This window comes from Hyperoodon ampullatus (assembly GCF_949752795.1).
Source record: "Hyperoodon ampullatus genome assembly, chromosome: 2".
NCBI classification, from domain to species: Eukaryota; Metazoa; Chordata; class Mammalia; order Artiodactyla; family Ziphiidae; genus Hyperoodon; species Hyperoodon ampullatus.
In genome coordinates, this window is record NC_136915.1 from 148,361,793 (window position 1) to 148,386,318 (window position 24,526).

The 24,526-nt window shown below is 44.0% G+C and overlaps 2 protein-coding genes across 2 annotated transcripts; one reads left to right on the top strand and one right to left on the bottom strand.

Annotated features, from left to right (window-relative positions):
• Positions 1-688: 688 nt before the first annotated feature.
• LOC307048343 (eukaryotic translation initiation factor 2D-like) lies at positions 689-10,855 on the top strand (the record flags this gene model as incomplete). Its single annotated transcript, XM_079697404.1, has 8 exons — positions 689-744; positions 1,672-1,862; positions 3,355-3,438; positions 3,912-4,002; positions 6,580-6,687; positions 8,502-8,758; positions 9,257-9,374; positions 10,781-10,855. The coding sequence occupies 8 exons, from the start codon at positions 689-691 to the stop codon at positions 10,791-10,793; spliced, it is 918 nt and encodes a 305-aa protein (XP_079553530.1). The 3' UTR covers positions 10,794-10,855.
• Positions 10,837-20,080, bottom strand: LOC307066137 (dual specificity tyrosine-phosphorylation-regulated kinase 3-like; the record flags this gene model as incomplete). The annotated part of the gene is made up of 3 exons (XM_079723230.1): positions 10,837-12,411; positions 18,026-18,137; positions 20,004-20,080. The coding sequence occupies 3 exons, from the start codon at positions 20,078-20,080 to the stop codon at positions 10,837-10,839; spliced, it is 1,764 nt and encodes a 587-aa protein (XP_079579356.1).
• Positions 20,081-24,526: the final 4,446 nt, after the last annotated feature.

Sequence of the window (24,526 nt, forward strand, 5' to 3'; positions counted from 1 at the left end):
GATTTGAAGATCATTTGTATAGTTTTTTCCTCTTAACAGGAGGTCAAACCTCGGACTAAAGTGGATTCCCTGTTATTGTTATTATCACCTCATGTAAATTAAAAAACAGGAAGGAGAAAATCTCGGAAAGAATTCTAGCTGAGGCCCCAAGTGTGCAATAAAATGTAAAGATCTTAATAAACAAAAGCCCTGAAGAAAAGCATTCAAGAGGCCTGCAAGTTTAATAAAACACGAGTTCAATTAATTTTGTGCAGCTGAACTAAACTGAATGGAATGAGAGCTGGCAGAGCTCCTACTCAACACACTAGAACGCTGATGGAGTAAAAATGAACGGAATCGCTGTTGGCCCCAGAGATACTACAGACACGCCCGCTCAAGCCACTCGCCTAGGCGCAGAGCCGGGCAGAAGGGGTGAGGCGAAAGGGTGCACCGCTCCGCGCAGGGATCCGCCCCGCCTTCTCCGGCCCCGCCTTCTCCGGCCCCGCCCCCCATGCTTCAGTTCACAGCCTTGCCACGAGGGCCGGCCGCGAAGCTGCGCGGCCCCGGTTTCCAGCCGGGCCCTTTTCCCAGCCGGGCCCAAGCATGGCTGCCCCCAGGACTGCGCGTTGGGAAGCTGCCGTGCTCGCGCTTTCCTGACAGTCCCTGGCTGCTGTGGTCTCCTTCTCTTCCCCAGGCCAGTCCAGCAGACATGTTTGCCAAGGCCTTTCGGGTCAAGTCCAACACGGCCATCAAGGGGTCGGACAGGTGAGGGAAAGAAGAGCCTGCTCTGCCCACCAGGGCACCCAGACATCTCTCAAGCTCGGCTGGCTCACAGCCTTCTCTGGGCTGGGTCATCCGACTTGGGGTGGAGGCCGAGGGGTACAGCCGGAGAAGGGACCCCGGGAGGCGGGCAAGGGTGAGTTAGACGTGTTTTGAGAGTGAAGATGGAGAGGAGGCCTGATTTACCTCCCAGGCTGTCTTTTGGATATTTTAGTGAGTTTACGAGAAAGCGTATAATTCAATCAGCGCGTATTGACTGCAGTCTGTTTAAGGTGTCGTGGAGGATGCCAAAATGAAGGAAAACGGGGTCCCTGCCCTACCAAGAGCTTTGAGTCCCTTGGGAGAGATTAGATGGGGCACAGAGAACTACAAGTATACGAGAAGAAGTGTCTAGTGATTACCACTGGCAGGAGAGACAGGTGGAGGGTGAGGTGAGAGAGGATAAGGCATATGTGGTAAGAACTGTATCTGTTCAGTTTTGCAAATGAAGGTGTCACCTTGGGAATTTTGGAGGCAGTGTTGTATAGTTGTCATTCTTGGTGCCCTAGCAGAGCTGTTTAATCATAAGTTGACAGATTTGGCAAGCATAGATGAGAAAGGAGTGGGTCCAGGAGCTCTGTGTGGAGTCAGGAAGGCAGGGCTTAGTTTCTAGTGGTAGGCTAACTTGGGTTGCTTACCGGATCTCAGTTTTTTCCTCTCTTTGTAAAATGGAAAGACATGCCCCAGGAACATGTGAAAATAGATGAGACATTGGATGAGAAAGAGAATGGGATGTTTTGGAAGAGTGAGAATAAGGCATCATCAACCAGTCTTTTTCTTGGGCCTCGTGATTTTATAGTAAGTCTTGAGTCCTCAATATTTATTAAAATCCATCCAGGCAGCATACATACGAGGTATGTGTGCTCTCTGCAGGAGAAAGCTTCGGGCCGATGTGACAGCTGTTTTCCCCACTCTTGGAACGGATCAGATCTCTGAGTTAGTACCTGGAAAGGAAGAACTCAACATTGTGAAGTTGTATGCTCACAGAGGGGATGCAGTGACTGTGTACGTGAGTGGTGGTAACCCCATCCTATTTGAACTAGAGAAAAATCTATATCCGACAGGTATGGCAATGGGATGGAGATGGCCATTACTATGGTCCTTGCCTAACATCTGTTTCTTCCATTAATCTGTCTTCCTTAAAACCAATAAATGCAAAATCTCCCTAAGAATCTTTTTGGATTTAGTGTCCCTAGAATTGGGCCTTTCAAGATCAGAAACTGCTATAGAAGTGAGGGAAAACAAGGGTTAACACAAAAAGAGGGTGTTTGCGAAGGGAAATTATGAGGTGCAGAAACACTGGTTTCTAGTGGGTTAAGTAGGGATTGGAGCCGAGGTCGTGAAAAGGGTGGAGTTTCAGGGCATGTAAAAAATGCTTCTTAAAACTTTCACCAGTGGAATTTTCTTAAGATACTGAAGAGATACTGTGATGGGAAAGAAGCTGGGTTAGTTAAACTCCATACCCAGCTGTCTTAGTGGTGAACTTTGGTTGAGATGTCTCACAGGGATTCTTTCTTAGGCTCTTGTCTGGCTCTCAGGATACTTTGCTTGCTTTCTTTGTCACAGATCTCAGAGAGGCAGTGTCCTTTTCTCTTTTCCATGGCTGCTGACACCTACTTTGTCATTTGGGGGCTTTTCTTCCTCCCAGCTTGGCTGCAGCAGTGCAGTGCAGTCTCCTACCCCAGGCCACCCCTACCCCCACCCTGCTTTGCTGCTGTACACATACAAGCCCTTTTTGATCTAAGGGTTTTACTGCTAATCCGTGTGGAAACAGAGAGAATAAAAATAATAAACATGGGAAAGTTTCAGAATTTCTTACAGGCTGGTGCCCTGGTTTTGGATTACTTGCTTCTGAGGACATAAAAGGAATCCTCGTTGGGGCTCTGTCCCTACTTTTATCCACTGTGGCCATTTTTGGCTGCTGCAGTGCAGGTGGAACAATAGGTGCCTCCAAGTCTCAAGTGACACCCAGTTTCTTAAGTCTCCGCCTTCTTCCAGACTGCAGCCTCTTTGAGAAGGGAGTCAGCCTGATGTAAACTATATGGAATGTGTTTCCCACAGGAAAAGGGGCACTCAGTTCCCAGAGAGGGGAAAAGGGATACTGGACAGGAAAAGCAGATGTTCACTTCATCACTAGTTTTAGCCTTACAGATAAATATCCAACTTTGGCAACTAAACAGACTCTTAGAGCTGTAGCTCACTTCATGTGTCTTCCGACCAGTAAAAGTGATAACTTCTCAAGATCATAGATTGAGAGAAACTACTGCAAAGAGCTCAGTATAAATATGTAAAGAATGCAGGTCTCTAAGGCTAAAGGAAGCAAGGATTCTCAAGTAAATAGCATATAACATATAAACCGCTTCACAAACTTGGGGTAACCTAATAAAAAAAAAAAGAATGCTACTTCTTTGGGCATCCCCTTACAACCTTCTCTCTAGCTTTGACTTGAGTTTCTTTTCTACATCCTGATTAATGTGGCCTTAGTGTTTGGCTTTGCCATTCCCCAGGGGGTTGACTTTTGGGCAGTAAGTGTTTTCTGGCTCTCTTCTTGGACAGTGTACACCCTGTGGTCTTATCCTGATCTTCTAGCAACATTTACAACATGGCCCCTGGTGCTTGAAAAACTGGTGGGGGGAGCAGGTAAGAGTATTTTCCTATATTCTGGATAGTGGCTGAAACCTACTTAGTAAAGGCCAACTACTTTAATAAATGTACCCATTTTGTGCATTCATATGATTGAAAAATAGAATTTTTCCCTCATGTCTGTTGCATCTCTTACTTGGCTGCTTCCATAAGCTCTCTGACCCTGCTGTAAGGCTTAAATAAGATAAGTGACATGAAAGTGCTTTGTGAACTGCCATATGCTATAGTTTAGATTAATAAACTGAATTTAGGAAACCAGAACAAGATAGATCATGGAACTGGACCCTCAGCTTGGTGCTTCAGTTTGACCACTAGTCTCCCAGAAGGAACAGGTCTGATCCTCAGTTTGCCACTTTTTATTTTCATTATGAATAATGTAGTTGATGCTTAACAAATGTATGTTTGTTGAGCACATGAATAAATGATGAAGTAAACTGTGGAGTTAGTTGCAATGCTTTTGTTTCCTACAGATTTGATGCTGCCAGGGCTAGTGGTGCCCCCTGCTGGTCTGCCTCAGGTACAGAAGGGTGACCTCTGTGCCATTGCCTTGGTGGGGAACAGGTACTGTGCCAGTCAGCTGTGCCTATGGGGAAAAAACTTAGGGAAAACTTGGGAGGGGTGGGAATGACAACTTCACAGCATATGGATAAAGGATTAAAAGAAAAAACATATTCTTCCTGAACAATCAGAGAGTGGGGAATGGCAGTGAGCCTGTGGGGTGTCCATACATCTGGGCCAAGTGTATTTGCTCCTGCTGCTGCTGCTGCTTTTTTAAAATTTATTTGTTTTTTTTCTCCTTTAAAAATCTTTTTCTTAGATTTACAGAAGAGTTGCAAGTATAGTACAGAGTCCTGAAATACTCCTTACCCAGCTTCCTGTAATGATAACATCTTGTATAACCACAGTACAGTTATCAACACTAAGGAATTAACATTGGTACAGTCCTTTTGACACTATTACAGACTTTATGCATATTTCCCCAGTTTTCCCACGATGTCTTTTTTTTCTTTTTTTGTGTTCAAGAATCCAGTCCAGGGTACCACATTGCATTTAGTTGTCATGTCTTATTAGTCTCCTGTCTGTGACATTTTCTTGGTCTTTCCTGCCTTGCATGACTTCAACATTATTTTTGTCGAACATCCACATCATCATCCTCATCTTTTAATTATTTTTAATAGATTTATTGAGATATAGTTTTCATACTATAAAATTCACCTGTTTCAAATGTACGATTCAGTGATTTTTTTTTAGTATATTTACAGGGTTGTTCAGCCATCACCACAGTGTCTCTTTTTTAAAATAAATTAGGAAGTAATGGTATGAACAGTTCTGAAAAATCAAAACCCTCTCACCCCATAATCCTTTTGTCCTAGAAGTAACCATTATCATTCTGATGCATGTCCTTGTCAGCCTTCTTCAATGCATATATACACGTGCATATAAAATGTATGGTTTGGGGTGTGTATGTTTAAAAATACAAATGAACAAACTTTATCCCTATTACTTTTTCACTTCAGGTAGTGGGGACATTTTCCATGTCAGCAAGCACAGATAAGCTGAATCTTTTTACCCACTGTGGGGTGATGGGAAAAGTCCTCTTCTAGTGGACATTGTGGTTGCCTCTACTTCGTCTCTATCACAAACAAGATCTTCCTGAGGCCTCTAGGGACACTAGTGCCAATATTTTTCTAAAGTTGATACTAGGAAGCAGAACTGTTTGGCTGAAGATCGTACATATTTTCTGTTGCCCTATAAAAATGCTGTGTCAGTTTTCCCTCCTACCTACAGGGTATATGGAGCCTGTTTCCTTACATGCTCACCGACACTGGATATGATGGGTCATTTTCATTTGTATCATCCTGAATGAAAAATGACATCTTATTATTTTACTCATTGGTTCTTTGCGAGGGAAACATGGTAGGCATGGGAGGGGTCAGTGTTTAAAGATCTTATTTTTGTTGCTCATATTCTCCCATTTTCCTTGAACCTTTGGGAACCAAGCACCTAGAAATGTTTCCTTCCTTGTTTACCTGTAGCAAAACTTGAAGTTGAAAAGAATGGTGAAATTATTGTTTTTCCCCCCAGTATTCTATCCAAGATAGGAGAAAACTACATAAATGTGTATATGGCCTCTCAGTTTGGCATTTAGAATGTATGTGGGAATGAATCCTAGGTGGTTTATGGAAGGGGGTGAGGGTACAAAGGAGTTTACTAAAACTACAAGACAGGTTCGAGACCGAAGTTCTTGAGCCATTGACGATTCCAAGGGTGGAAGACAAAGACCCGTCTTTTAGGAACTGGGAAAGAAGGCAAATTCAAAGATTCTGTGGCAGGAACTGACCCATGGGCACAGGAAGTGGAGCCACCGGATTAGCAAACGTTTTTTTGAAGTTCAGGTGTTGGGAAATCTGCCCTTGAATCGTCTCCCTTGGGTCCAGGCAACGTTGCCAGGCTTGTATATTCCCCTCCTGTTAGCCAGCTGGACACCGATCCTTACAGGCAAGGTGTGTGCATTGCTGAGTAACAGTGGGCTGACAGAGATTTCCCATTTGGGCTTTGGAAGTTTTTTGTAGTTATTGTAAATGTGGTTGTTTCTGATATTTTGGACACATCCAGTTCTTAGATAGATGTTATACAGAGCAAGCCCTGTTATAAAGAACCAACTCAGAAGGAACCTTTCGTTGGTACCACTGTATCTCTCTTCTCTCTTCCCTCTGGCATCCCTCAGCCTAATTTATGGCATATGAATGGCCTCCCTTCTGAATTTCCATATAGGATGGCTATGCCTTTTTTAAGATAGGGGAGATAATTTATATTTTTGAAATTAAAGAAAGGGAACTTTAAATATCCTTCTGAGTCCTGCCTGGGTTTGGTTCATAATAAGAATATAACAATGATAACATCAGTAGAGGAGTTACCTACACAGAAAGGAATATTTGGTCAAGGAATTTTTGAAAGTCATATGTGTAGGTAATTTGAATAAGATTGAGACTGCACCGAGTTTTAGCTCTGTGATACAAGTGGATGCATCAGATTTGCAACCGTGGTGCTTTGAACACATGTGTGGAAACCTGGTCCTGACATGTGCCCTCCTGGAAGACTTTCCCTGACCCTCGTCTCTGACTTCCTCCTTCTCAGAGCCCCCGTTGCCATCGGAGTTGCTGCCATGTCCACAGCCGAGATGCTGACCTCAGGTCTGAAGGGAAGGGGCTTCTCTGTGCTCCACACCTACCAGGACCACTTGTGGTGGGTTCCATGCTTTTTCTGTTTTATAGGGAGCTGGGTGGGTGGAGGGAGCACAGGGTCTGGATTGAGAAGCGAGAGTTTTGATCCCTGCTGTGTCCTTAGTCAAGTTGCTGACCCTAGACATTAATTTCCTTGCAAAATGTGGAGAAAAGATTTTTTTTTGGCCTGTTTAGAAAAGAAATTACAGAGAACTTTATTTCCTAGGTGAATTGTAGAATCCTAGGGCTGGAAGAAGGCCTTGGGGATGGTCTTCTCTGCCTCTCAGTACAGTGATGTTCTTTATTTTTATGGCACTGGTCGATCTGGCCTTTTCTGCCATGTACATTTAGGCATTTTCTGACCCCATGATGAGTGCTCGGCAATTCTCACATCTGAATCCAAATCAAAGCAGAGTACATCCTCAGGCACCACGGTGACAACCTGATGACTTTCATGTTCAAGTTCCACATTTCGGGTCTCCTCCTCATTACGGAACTGGCACTTTCTCACTGTGACGGTTGCTCCCTGGAGCTGTATGTGAGTTTATTTTCTGGGTATTTTCTTGTCATTTAACCAAAATAGTAAGTAGTGCTTTTCTCGAAAGCAGTATACCTGGTCTTCTGGCCAAGTGTTGTGGCCTGTTGGTATAGATTTACCCTTACCTTTTTAGTCAGTCTTGGAGTTACTTATTTTACAAGTATTGGCCAAGCCCTGCTTTGCTGGAGGTACAGCCTCATCAGTGTGGGTTTCAGCAGGCATTTGAGGGCTGCTTACTCACGTACTCCCAGCACCTTGTTGTCTGACTGTTAGTCTGGGCAGTTAAGGTCCTGTTGTCTAAATTGTTTTATCAGTGGCTGCCTCAGTCTCCCCTCCTCCCGCCCTTTGAAAACACTTATGGTATTTACCTGATCAGAGTAGCCTAAACATACGCTCTGGCCTCACTAGTAGCCATACTTAATAAGCCTTGCTGCGGCTGTTAGTAAAACTTTGTTGGACTTGCATAATGTTAGTTAACATAAAGCTTTTTGTTTTTACCGCTCTGCTATGTGGCATCCTTTTTTTTCCTGTCTTCATAAGGCTTAGTGGCATAAAGCCATTGTAATCTCTACTCTGCAGGTTAGATTGCATTCTTTTTTTTCAGTTGAGGTATAGTTGATGTACAATGTTGTGTTACTTTCAGGTGAACAGCCAAGTGATTCTAGTGACCATTAGTATATCTAGTGATTCTAGATATAGATATATACATATATGTTTTCTACGATTCTTTTCCATTAAAGGTTATTACAAGGTATTGAATATAGTTCCCTGTGCTATACAGTTGGTCCTTGTCATTTATCTATTTTAGATTGCATTCTGATTTAACACAGAAGCAGTCTTGAGCAGTCTTGAGCAGTCCAGGTGTTTGTAATTTGTTCCATACGCTCAACCTTGGGTTTGTATTTCACCAAACTGGCACTACAGATGCGTTTGCAATCTTCATTTGGTTATTTAATTCAAAATGGTTTTATTTTTAATTTATATGAAGGGAATACTTTGGAAGGGGAGCTCCACTTTAACTATGTTGTCTTTAATTTTTCTCTGTCCCTGAGTTTCTGTTTGGGTTAAGGAGGAGGCAAGAATTACTCTCCCCATTTCAAAGATGAGGAAACTGAGGCATGGGACTTCTCTGGGCCCAGAATTGGAAACAGAGTTGAGAGGCACACCCAGGTTCTCTGGCCTCTCCTGGACACCCCTGCCTGTGGGTCTTACTCTCTCTGGACCCCTGCTGACCCCCTGACCGGGGCTGGAGAGTGTTGTGGCTGCTGCTCAGTGTTTCTGACATGAGGTTTTTGCAGGCGATCTGGAGACAAGTCCTCTCCACCATCCATTGCTCCACTGGCCCTGGATCCCTCAGATCTCAGTGAAGAGAAGGGGTCTGTCCAGGCAGACACCACCTTGCAGGGAGACATGAGGCGCCTGACCCTGGAGGGAGAGGAGGAGGAGGAGGGGGAGGTTCAGCAGAGGTGTGGGGAGAAGTCCCCGTCGGAAGCTACCGAAGACCCCAGTGTCGGGGGCCTGAGTCCAGGCCCCACGGACAGCAAGACCCTTCAAGGTACAGCTCTGGCAGGAGCAGGGCGCTCGCCTCTCAGTGTAGGGACTGAAGCGCTCTGCTCTGCTTCCGACCAGAGCGGCGCCAGGGCTCCGGGAGGGGCGGGGAAAGGCCTTAGTTTTGGTGAGGGTGGTGCCACAGCCCTTTGCCATCTTACCTGGGAGTCTTGCGCATGTCGCGTTTCCCTGGATACCCGTCGACTCTGCTATTTGGACTGTTCCCAGCTACACGGCCCTCTTAGTTTTCTTCTGGCTCTGACTTCTCTATCAGAGAAGCATCTGCGCCTGGCTGGGTGGGACTTTGTGGCCTGACCCCTTCTGTGGGGTCAGACCTCGGTGAAGGCTCAGTGTTCTAGAGAGTCTGGGAGCTTTGGTGCCTGGGAATGGGCTCCTTCAGAGCTGAGGGGTGAGGTACGGATGTCACCGTGCGGGGAGTTATCTTGTGCTGCGCGGGCCTTCTGCGGCCTTCAGGAAGGATGTGGTTCTTGTCTTCTCCTTGCAGAGCAAATGGATGAACTGTTGCAGAGATGCTTCTTGCGTGCTTTGAAGTACCGCGTCAAAAAGGCTGACCTCCCTTTACTCACCAGCACTCTCCTGGGCAGCCGCATGTTCTCCTGCTGGTATGGAAGGCATGGTGTGGGCTGGGGGCCGGGCGGTGGGTCTGTTTCCTGCTCTTTGGTGGTAGGATAGGACAAGGCTGATGGGGGAATTGTTTTAGGGACATGATGTGGAAAGAGCGAAGTGGAGGGTTGATCTAGCAAATACTGAGTTTTAAAGACTTAAGTTTTAGCCAGTGAAAGGATGTCGAGGATATGAAGGTTAAAATGCGCAAGGCGCTTTGAGCACTACCTCTGCTGTGGTGATTCTGGGCTCTTTTACGGATTGGGCAGCATGTCCGGCCCCGGAAGGGCCCTGGGGCAGCCTGTTTGTTCTGGAGGCTTCAGTCCCCTCACACCTTTCTGAAGAGTAGGTGGGCCAGATTAGGTTGTGTCAGCAGGAAGAATCGGTGTGAACCCCCCCACCCGACCCGCACACACAGCCACCAGCAGAGGGAGTGTTACATGTGGGTTGAACCTGGACTTTGAAGACTGAGCCATCTGGGCTCAAAAGCCAGCTCCCCAGGGTGTTGGAGCAAAGGTGTATTTGAGCCCATTACCAGGCTTCTCTGAGCCCTGATTTCTAACACTTGTAAGATTGCTGTCAAGATCGAATAACCTGACATTTAATAAGCACCCAGTAAATATTATCATGTCAGGAGATTTGCTTATTGATTTTCACCTCAAGTCTGAACTTCTTTCTTTTTGAGAATTTTGCTCTGTTTTTTAAAAAAGTGGTTTTAATGTAATTCTCTTCCTCTACATGTGAGCTTCTTTAAGGCATTCTATACACATGTGGGGTCTGGAGTGCGCGGCAGATCTAGTTTTCAGTCTCATCTATAACTACGGCCATGTCCCAAATTAAGCCTCTGGAACTGATGCCGAGGGAGACTAGAAGTGAATGTTCAGGATATACTTTCTGGTATATCGTCTACCTTGAGAGAAAAGGATTTAAACCCACAGAATAATACACAGGTTGGTGAACACCTGACAATAATAACAAAAGATGCACTGACTTATAAAAAGTCTTTTACTATGTATCCCAGGATGGCCAATACAAGCTGGTTAGGTAATTAGCCCTTCAAGAGTTCTTTTTTTGTTTGTTTTTTTGTTTGTTTTTTTGCGGTACGTGGGCTTCTCACTGCTGTGGCCTCTCCCGTTGCGGAGCACGGGCTCCAGACGTGCAGGCTCAGCGGCCTTGGCTTACGGGCCCAGCCGCTCCGTGGCACGTGGGATCCTCCCGAACCGGGGCACGAACCCGTGTCCCCTGCATCGGCAGGCGGACTCTCAACCACTGCGCCACCAGGGAAGCCCCAAGAGTTCTTTTACAGTCATATAAAAATGCTTTGCCTTGTTAAAAAAAGATATCTAGTCTACCAAAAACATATCCATGAATGGGCTTGGTGTTGTTTCTTTTTTTCCATTTTCAGGTTTGCAAGATAATTAAAAATACCTACATATCATCTCTGAGCACACCAGCTGTCCATTAGTTAATCAGTTTTGGCAATACAGTGCACAGAGGTATACCACCACTGGTTTCTGACGTTAAGTTAGCTTTAAGCTTATTGGCTATTCGTACAATTGGAGGCAGCTTGCAACCCAGGCCCTGGAAAGCATTTGCAGGGTTTACTACCCTTTTGCCTGACACCTTTTCAATGGTGACAGGTCTGGGCACAGACTTGCTAATCCAAGGGTGTCTTAGTGCTTGAGCTGCGGTCAGGCGGGCAGAGGGGTCCCAGGTAAGACACCTTTTCAAAAAGTCTATGAAGAGGTAATCATCACACCCCTTCAGTGCTGTCCGCCAGTCTTTGCTGCCTGGGGGACCCCGCTTCTTACCCCTCCGTGAACGACCTCCCACAAACACAACCCTCCCATCTGCCTGACTGGTCGCAAAACAGTAGCGAGGTAGGCCCCTGGAGTTAATAAAGTACTTGGCACGTTTGGATTGCTCCAGGAGTTTTGGTGGTGGCATCCCTAGAAGCTCCATCATACAGGCCAGCTGGTCTCCTTCATCCTCTCCAGGGAAGAGAGGATGTCCTGTTAAAAGTTCTGCAAGGATGCAGCCAAAACTCCACATGTCAATGGACGTGCTGTAGCGGCTTCCTAAGATGATCTCTGGAGCTCTGTAGAACCGAGACTGGATATAGGTGTAAAGCTTCCGGTACTCAAAACAGCTGGACCCAAAGTCAATGACCTTAGTCGCACTGTGCCCATAGTGTTTCAGGAGAATGTTTTCTGGCTTCAGGTCACAGTGAATGATCTTGTTTCTGTGGAGAGCATCCAAGGATTGCAAGATGGATTGAGCAAACTTGCGAACCAACTGGATACTAAAACCCTGGAACTTGTTTTTTTTCATGAGCTCATAAAGGTCTACGCTCAGTAACTCAAAGGCCATGCAAACATGGTTCCGGAACGTGAAACTTTCCAGCATATGAATAACGTTCATGCTACCGGTTTTATCCAGCTTTTTAAGATGCTCCAAAATCCGGATCTCCTTGGCTGCTTGGCGATGGAAGTGCTTTTCATTGCGTACCATCTTCAGGGCCACGTACTGTCGAAGTTTGTGATCATAGACCCGGGCTACCTGCCCAAAACTGCCCTTGCCAATAATTTTCAGCACCTCATATCGATAAGCTAGATGGTCTCGAGGCACGTGAATGTAGGCCCCATCTGCATCATCATAACCCCCATTATTGGGACCACCGATAACTCCATGTCTTTTTTTGGCATTTGGACCCACAAAGTAAATTTCTGGATAATTGATGATTTCCAGCTTCTCATAAGCAGTGAGGTAGTGTTTATACTGCTTCAGTGCTTGTTCTGGGGTCAGAGGCAACACTTTGGATGCTTTGGATGAACTGCTGGATTTTACTGTATTCAAACGATCTGAACTTTTACCCTGAGAAACTGTAGGAGAGCATTTTTCAGAGTCGTTGATGCCATCTGACTGAAAAGTATCAGATCTCCTGTTGCCAGATTCTTGAAATAGTTGTTCTACCTTCATCTCACCTCCATTCAGGAAGCACTGAGTTGGACCTCTTGTTAAATGCTCAGTGGTGATCTACGGCAAAGAGAAGTGAATCTATGTTAAAGTCACTAAAAACGGTGGAAGAATGAAAGAATCGTCCCCCTGACTGAACAAAACAACAAAACATGCCAGTTGTGTAGTTAAAAGGCCCAAAAGTGAGATAAGAAAAGCAGGAGTCTCTAGAAACTCGTGTTATGTTAATCCTTAGGTTCCCTGACTGCTGTGGCCACCCCAGCCCCACTACATAGGCCTCCCTTTGTTCAAAACAAGACGGTCATCTTACCATACCCGAAACATGCTAGATTCCTTCTAACTGGTATGTCTTCCTACCGAGAAGCTTTTCACCCCATCCACTCAAATCCTACGCTCTTTCAAAGCCCAATGCTAGTCCTCCCTCTTCCACTTAGAAGTACTCCAAGCCCATACTAACTATGGCTCCACTCACATCTTAAGTGCAGCTTTTCGAGTCTACCACGTAATCTGGCCCTTGTTATATATATACTGTCCTATATTGTTCACAAACTGTTTCAAGTATCTTCCCAAATCTTAAGGGCATGTACCAGGAGCAAATGAATACACATTAAAGTGTTCTGTAAATGATAAAGGGACAGAGGCAGGATGTGATCCCCAGGTCTTCTGAATCTTGGTCCAGAACATTAACATAACCTGGTACCAGCTTCTCCTAGTGCCTGTACTATTCTCCAGTAGGGCTTAATGTTGACCTTGGCCTGGAATCAACCAAGGCCTCATCATCTACTCCTGGGTCCCCAAATAAATGATCACATCTTTCTATCTCTGTTCATTGAATCACAAAATTTCTAATGCAGAGAGAACTCTTGAGATCACCAAGGCCAATTCTTTAAGTATCTGATGAATAGCAGTGAGAATCTAAGGCCCCAGGGTGCTTCTTGTAAAACTCTCCGAAAGACAAAGAGTCTCCTTTTTCTCTCCTTCCCTTGCTCATAGACACATACACTAGTCTCCCTCAGCAAACGCCTACGTGACAAAGGCATACAACTCTTTTTACTTGATTTGGCATCACCTTTTCCTGCAAGGAACCATAACCTACAGAAGAAAACTCTACTTATTAAATACCTCTGAAATGAAATAAGATTCTTTGAAACTCGATGGAGGGAAAGACAATGAAAAAGCCAAACGCTAAAAAATATACTAAGAAAAATATAAGAATGTGCTAGAAGGAAAGAAGAAAAAAAGTGCTAAATCTGTTGTTTAAAAAAAAAGTCTGGGATACTTCAAAGAACAACTGTTTTTCTTAACAGACCCTGAAGAACTTTACCCCCGATCTGTATGATTGAGAGCCTCTATGATCAGGGGTAGATAATTCCAGAGAAGCTCTGAGCTATATTTATGATCTCTTAAAATATAACGCAAATTATAAGGTAATGATCCAAAGTGGCCAACCATTTAAAAAAGAGAATTTTAATATAACCTAAGCAAACAACACCTGACCCATCACCTATATAAATAAAAATATAAAAGATGTAAATATAAAAAACAAAAAAGGGATGACAAAAAAATTAAGTGTTGGCATACTTTAGACAGCCCCTAATTTAGTTATAAAAGCACGACATTACTTCCTGCCTGCTTCTTTTAGGTCATTTAATCAATTTACACATTTATATAGTACTACAGTTACAAAAATGAGGCACTGCACCATCTTACATATAAGCAAAGCAGCCAGTACAACGGTAGCCATACTTTGCCATTGAGTTCCTAAATAAAGAGGCAAGATACGGACCAGGAGAGATCTCTGATACCAAAATAGAGAACTATCACTAGTCAAGAAAATAAAACAGGCTGGCAGACAGAACCTAAATACCTTGCTAAGATGTAAATATAATGCAACATTTTGTTTATCAGCAATTAAGTCAAATAACCATTCCTGTTTTTAGGGATGGAAAAAAAAGGTCTCATCCATCCATCTAACATTCACATGAGCACTAATTGTTCACAATTATAAAAGTGCCAAAAACCAGGTTACCTCAAGGCACTACAATCTATTAGGAGATAGGTTTGGCTGAAGTAGGGAATTATAATTATTTGGGTTTAGGTAGATTTACATAACAAAACCAAATATTTGCATGCATCTAAACCAGTTTTCCTTAAATTTTTACTACCTAACCTAAATGCATCTAAATATTTACTGCTAAAATCTTGGGGACACATTCTGAAGAAATGTGAAGTCAGAAGGCCTAGGTTGGGGTCCTGGCTACACTGCTCAAAAACTGTAGGTCCCAGGGTAGGCTTAACCTTTAGCCCAGTTTCTTAGCCTCAATTTCTTTATCTTTAAAATGTGGATAATAATACCTCCTTGCAGGATGTTGTGTGAATCAAATTATAATTAATAATATATGTGAAAGACCCTCAGAAACTAAAACATGTTAAAAACACTGGTAACAATTAGGCAAAATTCTCAATATATTGTTTAAACTCCAATACACCCTCCCTTTCCCCTTTCAGCTTATCTTTTCTCTCTGTGGTGCCTTCCTCTGCAGTTCCAGACTCCCTCCACCAGACATCTGGCATTAACTATGCCTTCTGCTCCGTGAAGGCCTGCACAATCAGCCTTCCCTTAGGATGCATGGAAACACCTCACCCACTTTCTCCCCCACGTAAGACCTCCTTTCAACTTGCCATGCAATTTAATGGGTTATCTCTCCAGACATATTTGACCTTTAAAAAGATCAATGCTTTAACCCAAGGGAATGACTCTCTAGGACCCGCGGTCATCAATGACAAGCTGGTAGGAAAGGTATTTGTGGTCCAGGGTCCACCCCTGGGCATTTCACCTACTCTACCTACATGTAAGGCTGTGCTGGCTCTGGAGGTATTCATTTCTGTTTGTGGTAAAGAGAGGGTCTCAGGTACAGAATGTTAATAAGAACAGAAATTTAACTTCCACAGAACTATTACAGTAAGATTAAGGATGTCATTTGGATTTCCTGACTCATGGTTTTTCCTTAAAGTGAGCCTAAATCTCTCTCTCTGCAAATTAAGTCTTATTTTGCCCTCCGGAACTACACAGGAGTGTCCAAATTTCCATGTTAAAGCCCTTCAGATACCTAAAAGGGGCTGTCCTGCCTTCACCATTTTTTCTCGAGGCTCATCATCCCCATCACATCCTCCACCTCACACAGCCTGGGTCAGGCTGCCTTACTATATCCTATTCACGTTCTCAACACGTTATGGGCTGCACGGTATATCTCTCTGCAAGTGTGGCTTCCAGAACAGAACAAGACACTTCAGGTCTAGTCCCCTGTGGACTGTCAAGGTTTGAACCTCCAATGAATCTGAAGAATTCCAGAAAGAAATTTTTCCACACAGGGAGGGGTTCTCGCCTTAGCTTTCTTTCCTTTCCTGTAATAACTCAAATACTGGTCTGAATCAATTATGTATCAAGTCTGCTGTGCTATAAATAAAATTTTCCTTCCGTTGTTCTAGGAGAATCTAGAATTTTCACACATGTTAAAGTAGTTACAAAACACTATATATTTCTAGTCTAGGGTTATAATCACAATAACTGACCAATGTCTGCTATCGACTTCAAATATTTTAACTATGTAATTATATCCAGAGAGACAAATAATGCCAGATTAATCATGTTTTATTTAAGAATGCTTCATGTACATTGTTAATTTGGAGCACTCTTTTTTTTTTTTTTTTAACACCCCTGTATTGGAGTACAATTGCTTTACAATGGCGTGTTAGTTTCTGCTTTATAACAAAGCGAATCAGCCATACATATACATATGTCCCCATATCTCCTCCCTCTTGCGTCTCCCATCCTCCCTATCCCACCCCTTTGGATGGTCACAAAGCACCGAGCTGATCAATTTGGAGCACTCTTGACATTTCAAATAGAATCTTCAACTGCGTTAATCAAGTCTTAAAGATCTTGTTGAGAAATTCAGAAAAGGAATATCCTTCTCGTCCAGATATAAAACACCACCCCCTCCCTCGTTCTCGACCCTAAATCTCTGCAACACAAAGCTAACCCAATAAAAGCCTATGAGCAGATGATTTATAGTTTACAACAAGAATGTAAGGGCATCTTGGATAAACAATGAAGCCAAAGCACTTTGTGAAATGAGCAATAGCGTCTCGCAATGGAGTCATGGCATAATGAACTATAAGTGTTACTAAGAGGTCAAAAGCACTTTTTTCAGCAAAATTTGCAAAGACAGCATTGTTTTAGAATCTAAAGTCTTGTGTTTTGCAAGCTGTGTTACTCTGAATACCACGCAGTAAAAAAATTCATTTTGATCCTGAAACATACAATTTAATTGCCCTACTATATGGTGATTAGCACTGGCCAACTCTGAAGTAAAGTTAAAATGGACTTTAAGTCACATGATGACGGACTGTAAATAGTTTCCCAGAGAGATGTGCTAATTGTCAGCAAGTAACCACGAAATCTGATAGTCAACACACGAGTATATAGGTGGTTCTGGAGCTCTTAGAGGTTTTTACATATTAAAAACAATAAGCTTGTGGAGAATGGAAACTTACTGCACTTTAGAAAGGAGATTAAAAATAGGGTGACCAGCCTTCCAAATATATGTAGCCCGTATTTTGTAATATTATTAGCCTTGAAAGTAGTGAAGGGGTTGATTTTTAATGGCAAAAGCTGACAAACCGTTGGGAAGGACTATGAAAAATGCAAGCAGTGTTTTACATAGAAATAATTTTACGTCTTAAACAGAAATATGAAGGAGAATTATTGATAAATTAGTCTACTCAATTATTCAGCTTGTTCGTTGATGATATATGCAGCAAATTTTAAAGTCACAGGATAGATTCTCCCTGTCATGGAACTTGTCCAAAACCCTGCTCTCCCTACCACTCTATGAGTGCCGAGGGAATGGGAATTAATTTATTCTCTTAAACATAAAACGGTGTCAAAAGCTAAATGTCTGCAAGCTCCAAAATGATTAAATGCATCGAAACCAAAATGTATTGCTAAGTTTCATTTATGATCTATAAAATGGTTCTCTTAAGCATACTAATAAGCTAGGACTGCATTTCTACCGTGCAGGAAAAATCTGCAGATCTGTAAGTTCAGAGGTGTTTTCTGTTTCTTGTTCTTGTTAAAATGAGCCATCATAATATACTGTACATACCATTCTATCAAAAAAAAAAATAACCACTATCTAGGGCTTCCCTGGTGGCGCAGTGGTTGAGAGTCCGCCTGCCGATGCAGGGGACACTGGTTCGTGTCCCGGTCCGGGAAGATCCCACATGCCGCGGAGTGGCTGGGCCCGTCAGCCATGGCCGCTGAGCCTGCGCGTCCGGAGCCTGTGCTCCGCAACGGGAGAGGCCACAACGGTGAGAGGCCCGCGTACCGCAAAAAAACAAACAAACAAACACTATCTAGATAAAAGTAGCATGTCGTTTTTTTCCCTATTTACCCCAGTGATTGAAAGGAAGAGGTGGGCTCCAAATCAAAATCATTCTGAAAAGCTGAACTTGGACCACAGAAATTGTTATTTCAAAGTCAAGAGAAACCAAAAGTGAATAAAAAAGAGCCTGGGTTACCAGTGACATGTAACTGTACCTTGACCATTTAAAGTAGCACTTCCTCCTTTCCAGGCCCATTAGAGCTCAAAGAATTACTTCATTTACTTACATTTAGTCTTCTGGGTAGAGGTGGTTCAGAAGGATTGCGGAGTGCATTTGAACAGGGTGAGCCTTTGGTTTCATCTATTATCACGACGGTATCATTGACAAAATCATCCAATCTAGTTGAAAGGATTACAGATAAAATCTGTCAGTAACTGAAGTATATAAATTTGTATTTCCAAAACACCCTTTAACTGCTTCATATCTGCTACAAAGAATAATTAATACAAACAAATGTCCACACTGCATTTTGGCACTGAATACACACCACAGGGGTATTTGGCAGAGGAAGGGAGGAAACCCAACTTTTCCTCCGTTTTTTATTTTTAAAGAAAGGACAGCATTTCTAGGTTTATAGTTTGAAATTGTTAAAATAAGTCGTACTTTCTGAATGTTGTTAACAATAGGGACCATCAAAAGAATCTCATTTAACTTACTACTTGAAAACGAAGGCTAGTTGAAATCTGAAGCCTAAAAGCTAACCAGAACAAACAAACAAGACAGAGAACTGTATTTTCAAGTCGGAGACTTGGATTCTAATCTCAGCTCTACCACTGGCTACTCTACCTTCCTCTCTGAGCCGTTGGCCACATGTTGTAAAGGGAAGAATAGTTCCAGTCTACGCACTTCTGGGTCTCACAAGCAAGAAATAAAAGGCCTTCTTAGGGCTTTCTCTTTATTTATTTATTTACTTTCCTACTTAACATCTATCTAACTTGTAGAAAAATACAGTGAATTCTACAGCAAATACTATGGGGATTCTCTAAATTACAAAACGTACTGGATTTCACATCTTTACCCACTTAATTTTCGGGTGGATGGTGGAAGCTAAATGCCAAATGATAATTTCTCTGCTCTTTAACACTGTGCCTCCCTCCACCGCTGTAAGGGAACACAAAAGACGGAGAGGATTTATTTAATCCACAGGATGGCGCTGAATAATGTATTTCATCTGCCACCAAGAACATGGATTTCCCAGTAACACACATCAGCATTTCATTGTATCATTTTTACATGATATACTATGAATACAATGATAATGAGCCAGCTGCAAGGGAAGAATTTTTTTTAATCTTTAAAACTATGCTGGAATATTTTAGTGGCTTATGAAAACTGTTTTGTAAAATTCTAGAGCTTTCTTAATCGATGTGTTATAGGAATACAAAGAGAAAAAAAACCGAAAAACAAAAACCAAACAGAAAACCCACTACAAATTATTTTTGGAATGTTCTCTTTTTAAAAACCATGCTTACATTCTGATAAAATTATACCTTTAACGGGAACTGCTTCATTGACAAGAACCAAAAATTCTGGATGTGACTGATTCTTTGCCAACAGTACGAATAAAACAAAATGGGACAGACGTCCACATTTACAAAGAAAAAGACAGACTGAGGACCTACAAGATTTCCTAGAAATAGCCAAAGGAAATTACCCAAAGGTAGTCTCCATACAAATGAAGTGGGCAGGTGGTCCCTACTCTCCATTAAGGTGTAAAATCCTATGAAAGGTGGAGAATCTCTCAAAACACGATCCACAAAAAGTCCTACTCGGCAGAGCCCCTCACCTACACCCCTCACGGCAAAGCCCTTGGTTATCTGCTCTGAGCAACAGGGCTTATTTGAAAAGGTATTGCTCCCTGTCTCCCCCAGCTTGCTAAAAAGCCCCACCAAAAAAATCCCAGCTTCTCAAGAGTTCCTACCATATACCCGCGATGTAGGACTTCAGAAATAATCCCCAGGGTGGGAATTCTTCTTTCCCTAACTCCTTTCTAGCCCACTCCCGCGCTGGGCTGGGGGCAGGGGAGCTGATGGAGAGGAAGAGGGTGGGCCAGTCCCGGAGAGGGAGTCAGACCCCTTCCCTCGTCCTTACTGCTTGGGGGCTCGCTCAACCTCCAGCCCAGTCCATCCACGCCCCCCGACCTCGCCTGCCAGCTGCAGCGGCTCCTTCGGGAGCCCCAGCGCGTTATCCCCCGGCGCCGTTACCTCCGCGGCTGGGTCGGCAGTCCGTCTCCTGGCGGCCCCGCATCTTTCCGCCCGGACCCGCGAGCTGTGCCTCCCATCCGTTAGCTCCGGACCCCCCGGAGGGAGGGGCGGCGTTTGGACGGTCAGGCGAGCAGCGTCCACCTGAGCTGGGGCGGCTGCCTCCCGGGCCGCGACGTTTCCTCGGTAACTCTCTTCCACACAGTGCAGCTCCCAGCGCGTCCGCTCGGGACTGGCTGGGGTCGACAACTGCCAGAGGAGCAGCAGGGGCGGGAAGGGGAGTGGTGTGGTCGCCTAGCAACCGCGGCACGCCCCTTGAAACGCCTCGGCGCAACAATGTGGCCACGCACAGGGGCGGGGCCGCGGCCACTCCCCACTGAGCGGCGCGTGTCTCGGAAGCTCTCGCTGGCCCCGGAAGGTGGGAGGCGGGAGGCTGGGAACCCGCCGCCTGAGGTTGTCTGGTCGCTGGCTGAGGCCTGAGGGCCGCGGCTGGGGAGGTAGAAGGGCCCTGACGGAGGGTTTGTGAAATAGCAGCCCCCGATTTCTGCCTCAGAAGTGGCAGCCGGCACCTCACGGTCAGCTAGCTATCTCTTAGCAAGTTGCAGCCTAGAGTTCTAAAACCTCCCTTGAATATGAATAAACTAAGGACGAAAGACATGGGTAATTTCTCAGGCTTCTCCACTGAGGGGCGTCCCTCCGGAGGGTAATGAGTTAACAAAGGAAACCAATAATAATAAACCCATTTTGTGACACCACCGGCGCCACGAATCTTTTCATTTAACCTCGGTAACCATACTAGATGACATCCCTCTTTTATCTAGATTTAAGTAGGATCCGGAATTTAAGCTGAGGTATGTCTGACTCCCCTGCAATGGGATGCCACGGATGGTAGGGCTCAGAGCCATTTTAAGGATGAGGAAAGTGAGGCCAGAGGAGATCTGTGGTTGGCAAAGCCTGAACTAAATGTCTCCAAATTCCCAGCCTTCGTCCTGCTGCACCAGACCCCCTGGAAAGAAGGCTCTTCCTGTCTTCTTCCTTGGAATGGGTGGGGGTTTTCCCTTTACTTTTCTGAAAAGTTAAGATGCCTCGGCAACACCAAGGGTAAGCGGATTTGGATAGTTGGAACGAAAGTGAAAGGGAAGGAGGTTAAAACAGAAGAACACAAGTGTTGTTTTCTTGAGCGTAACGGCCAGTCGGATTATCTAAACCTACAAAACTCGAGGCAGGCTGTCTGACCCTTGAGGAGAGAACTAAACGTTATGGAAATGCCGAACACGGGCGCCACCTGGTGGGGCTTGGGGACTCATTGCCCCAAGCCTGCAGAGCATAGTCCAGAAACCTGAACATTTGCATCCAAGGCTCATTTCCGTGAGACTAAAAGTCAGAGTCCCTGTTCTCATGTCTTTAGTAAAAACGCCCTTAAAATCCAAAGGCTCTTCACTTTATAAATTACTAATGTGTCAGTTTGGGGAACTTTACAATCAATGTTTTCTTTAGCCTATGATAAAAATATAAATTCAAAGATTTTCTCCCATGATGATTTAAAATTTTTTTCTAATCTTATGAATAAGCTTTTTTTTCCTAACCTCGCCCAGCCCCTCCCCCACCCTTCCCCAACCAGAACAATCCTGCTTTCATGTGGGTTTGTATTTAGACTCCTATGGAAGATTTTGTTTGAAGGAAGAGTTCCATGGCAGCGAAAGGTTTGGACTAGATTGTTGCTGAGGTCCTTTCCAGCTCTAAGGTTGCAAAATTGTATGAAATAATCATTGTTCTTAGTACTTATGTGGACCCCTCAGAGCACTTTACTGCACTAAACGTTTCGATAGGACTTGCCCCCCCAAGTTTTCTTACCTCCTTCTGAATCACTGCTCTCTCCAAGTCTGCTTTAAGACATAGCTATGTAAGCCACCTTGAAGCATTCTGCTCCCCTTCCTGCCCCTGAGATAGGAAGCACAGAGGCCTCCTTTGTCTTTAGGCTATTGATCCCAAGGTCACGGGAGGGAGGATTACACGAGGATGCTGGCACTTCATGAGTCTCCGACCTTAGTGACCCAAGTAATTTCTTCAATGAGCCCCTGTTTCCTAACAGTGTGGCTGGATTAAAGCCCAATGAGGGATCTAGCAGGAGCCCCCACACCCCAGCTGAACCGCTGCCCTGTGCGCTCCAGCTCCTGAGCAGCTTCTACATCATTTACGCCCTTTCTTCCCTTCCCGTTACCAAAAAACTGGGTTTGCCTCTTGGTGGGTGTTGAGCCAAAAGATGCAATGAAATCAAAGAGTGAGAGAAGGAAGGATTTATTACTTGCAGCAAGTAAGGAGAACCCTGAGGATCTTGCCCAAAACAGTGTCTCCCAGAACTGTCAAACTGGAGAAGTTTTAAGCATAGTCATGATTGACAGAGCTCAAGCTTCAGTTGACTGAAGTCATGAAGTTCATAAAACGTCAACATCATTATCCCTTAGGTTCCAGTTGATCTGGTAGCTGAGCACTTGAGGCTAATCTTTGCCATTGAAAGAGAACTGGGACTCTTTAGAACTTCTCTTGCCTAATAACAGGTAATGTTTCTGCATTCTTTTCTTCCCTTAAGATCATTAATTACTGAGACCTGTGCAAGGGCAAGCATTGTGGCCAGGCTTAGATAACAAAATGGCTTCTGTCAAGAAAGCCATGCCTGGTTCTTTTTCTCCAAGGCTCCCCTACCCTATCTGCTCATGCTCCCTAGCCCCACTCAAGAGTAGTTCAAAATTTCCATTGTCTCTCTCAGTGCAGCTAAAGCCAGATTTACCTATCGTGGATTAGCCAAATATCCTGTAAGATACCTGCTTGCTTGTTGAAGCCAGTTCTAATAGATCTGCAAAATAAGGAACCCCTAAAAAATAAACAAGAAAAATGGAACTATTCCAGCCTCTTCAAAAATCATCAGAACATTCAGAATGTGATTATAACAGTTTCAAATGTAAAGGTGAAGAAAATATTCCTATGGCCACATGCACCTGGAATTTTGTGATGAAACACCTGTTGGTGGGTTAAGTTTCAATTCTTTTCAATAACTATAAATTATTCTTTGCAGCATGATGTGCCATAATGCATAGTATACCATATTAATCACAAAATTGGAATGCACTTTAAAAAATCATTTATAGAGAACCTATGAAACTCACCATTTTCCCCAAGCTATGTCGACCTCAAGTTCACCTGAGCTCCAGAAACATGTATAGCTATTTTCAGAAACAGAGATTTAACTCACTGAAACACTAAAACCAGGTCATTTTTCTGAAGTTTCAGAAAGCTGTCTCTCTTCTGAACCTCATGGACTTCTGTTACCAAACTCAGGTTCAGCTGTTCACCACTCAAAAACCCATAGTTGAGAGGCAAGTGTTGCTTGGAAAGGAAAGGTTGCTTTATTCAGGAGGCTGGCAACCTGGGGAGAAGGCAGACTTGTGTCCAAAAACCAACTCCAGAGATTCTGCTGGACCATGAAAGTTTTCAAAAGGAGAATCATTTGGGGAGGGAGTCAGAGTCTTCATTATCTTCTACCTTGTACAGACTTCTGATTGGTTGGTGGTGAGGTAAGAGGGTGGTGTTCCCAGAATCTAGTGCTTAGCCTGAAGTTACCATCCTCCACCTGGGAGGGTGCCTTAGTTCCTGCAGAAGAACTCAAACATATATTGTTATGTATATTCCTTGAAGAGGAACCAGGAACCTGCCCCATGCTGCACTACTGTTTCTTGATTGCTCCTCCTTTCTTTCTGCAATCCCTCCCTTCCCTGATAAGCAACTGTTTGAATCTGCCCTTTGGAACTCAGGAAAGGTCAAGGAGGCTGAATGAAGACTATTTCCTACAGAGAAGAAACAGGGGACATGGAAAGGATTTATACCTTGGAGGGCCCCACAGGGTCCTGCAAGGTTTCACTTCCTGTACTTCTTCCCTCTCTCTCTCTTCCCCAAGCTATGAAAGTTGCCCCATTAATGCTTCAGAATCTTGAAAACAACAACAACAGCAACAAATAAAATCCCTATGCTTCTTCCAATACTGTAGACACTTGGTTCTATGTCTCCTAAATCGTGAAGTTTGACCTTATTAATCCCTAACCCCAGAAAGATTTATCTTTTCCCAAAATATCTGTCACCTCTTCTCACTCTTCCCAAGTCAACATGACCAGTTCCACCGACAGACCTGAGGGGCCATGTGAAACTATGTTTCTGAAGTTTGAAAACCTAACCAGGACTCTTTCTAATAGAATTACCGTTTTTAAAAAATATATCCATTTATTTATTTTGGCCGCACTGGGTCTTAGCTGCGGCACGCAGGATCTTCGTTGAGGCATGTGGGATCTTTAGTTACGGCATGCAGACTTTTAGTTGCAGCATGCATGCAGGGTCTAGTTCCCTGACCAGGGATAGAAGCCGGCCCCCTGAATTGGGAGCGCAGAGTCTTACCCACTGGACCACTAGGGAAATTCCTAATTACCATTTATTAAGTCTATTATGTTCCAGGTACCATCAGAAGTGCTTTACATATA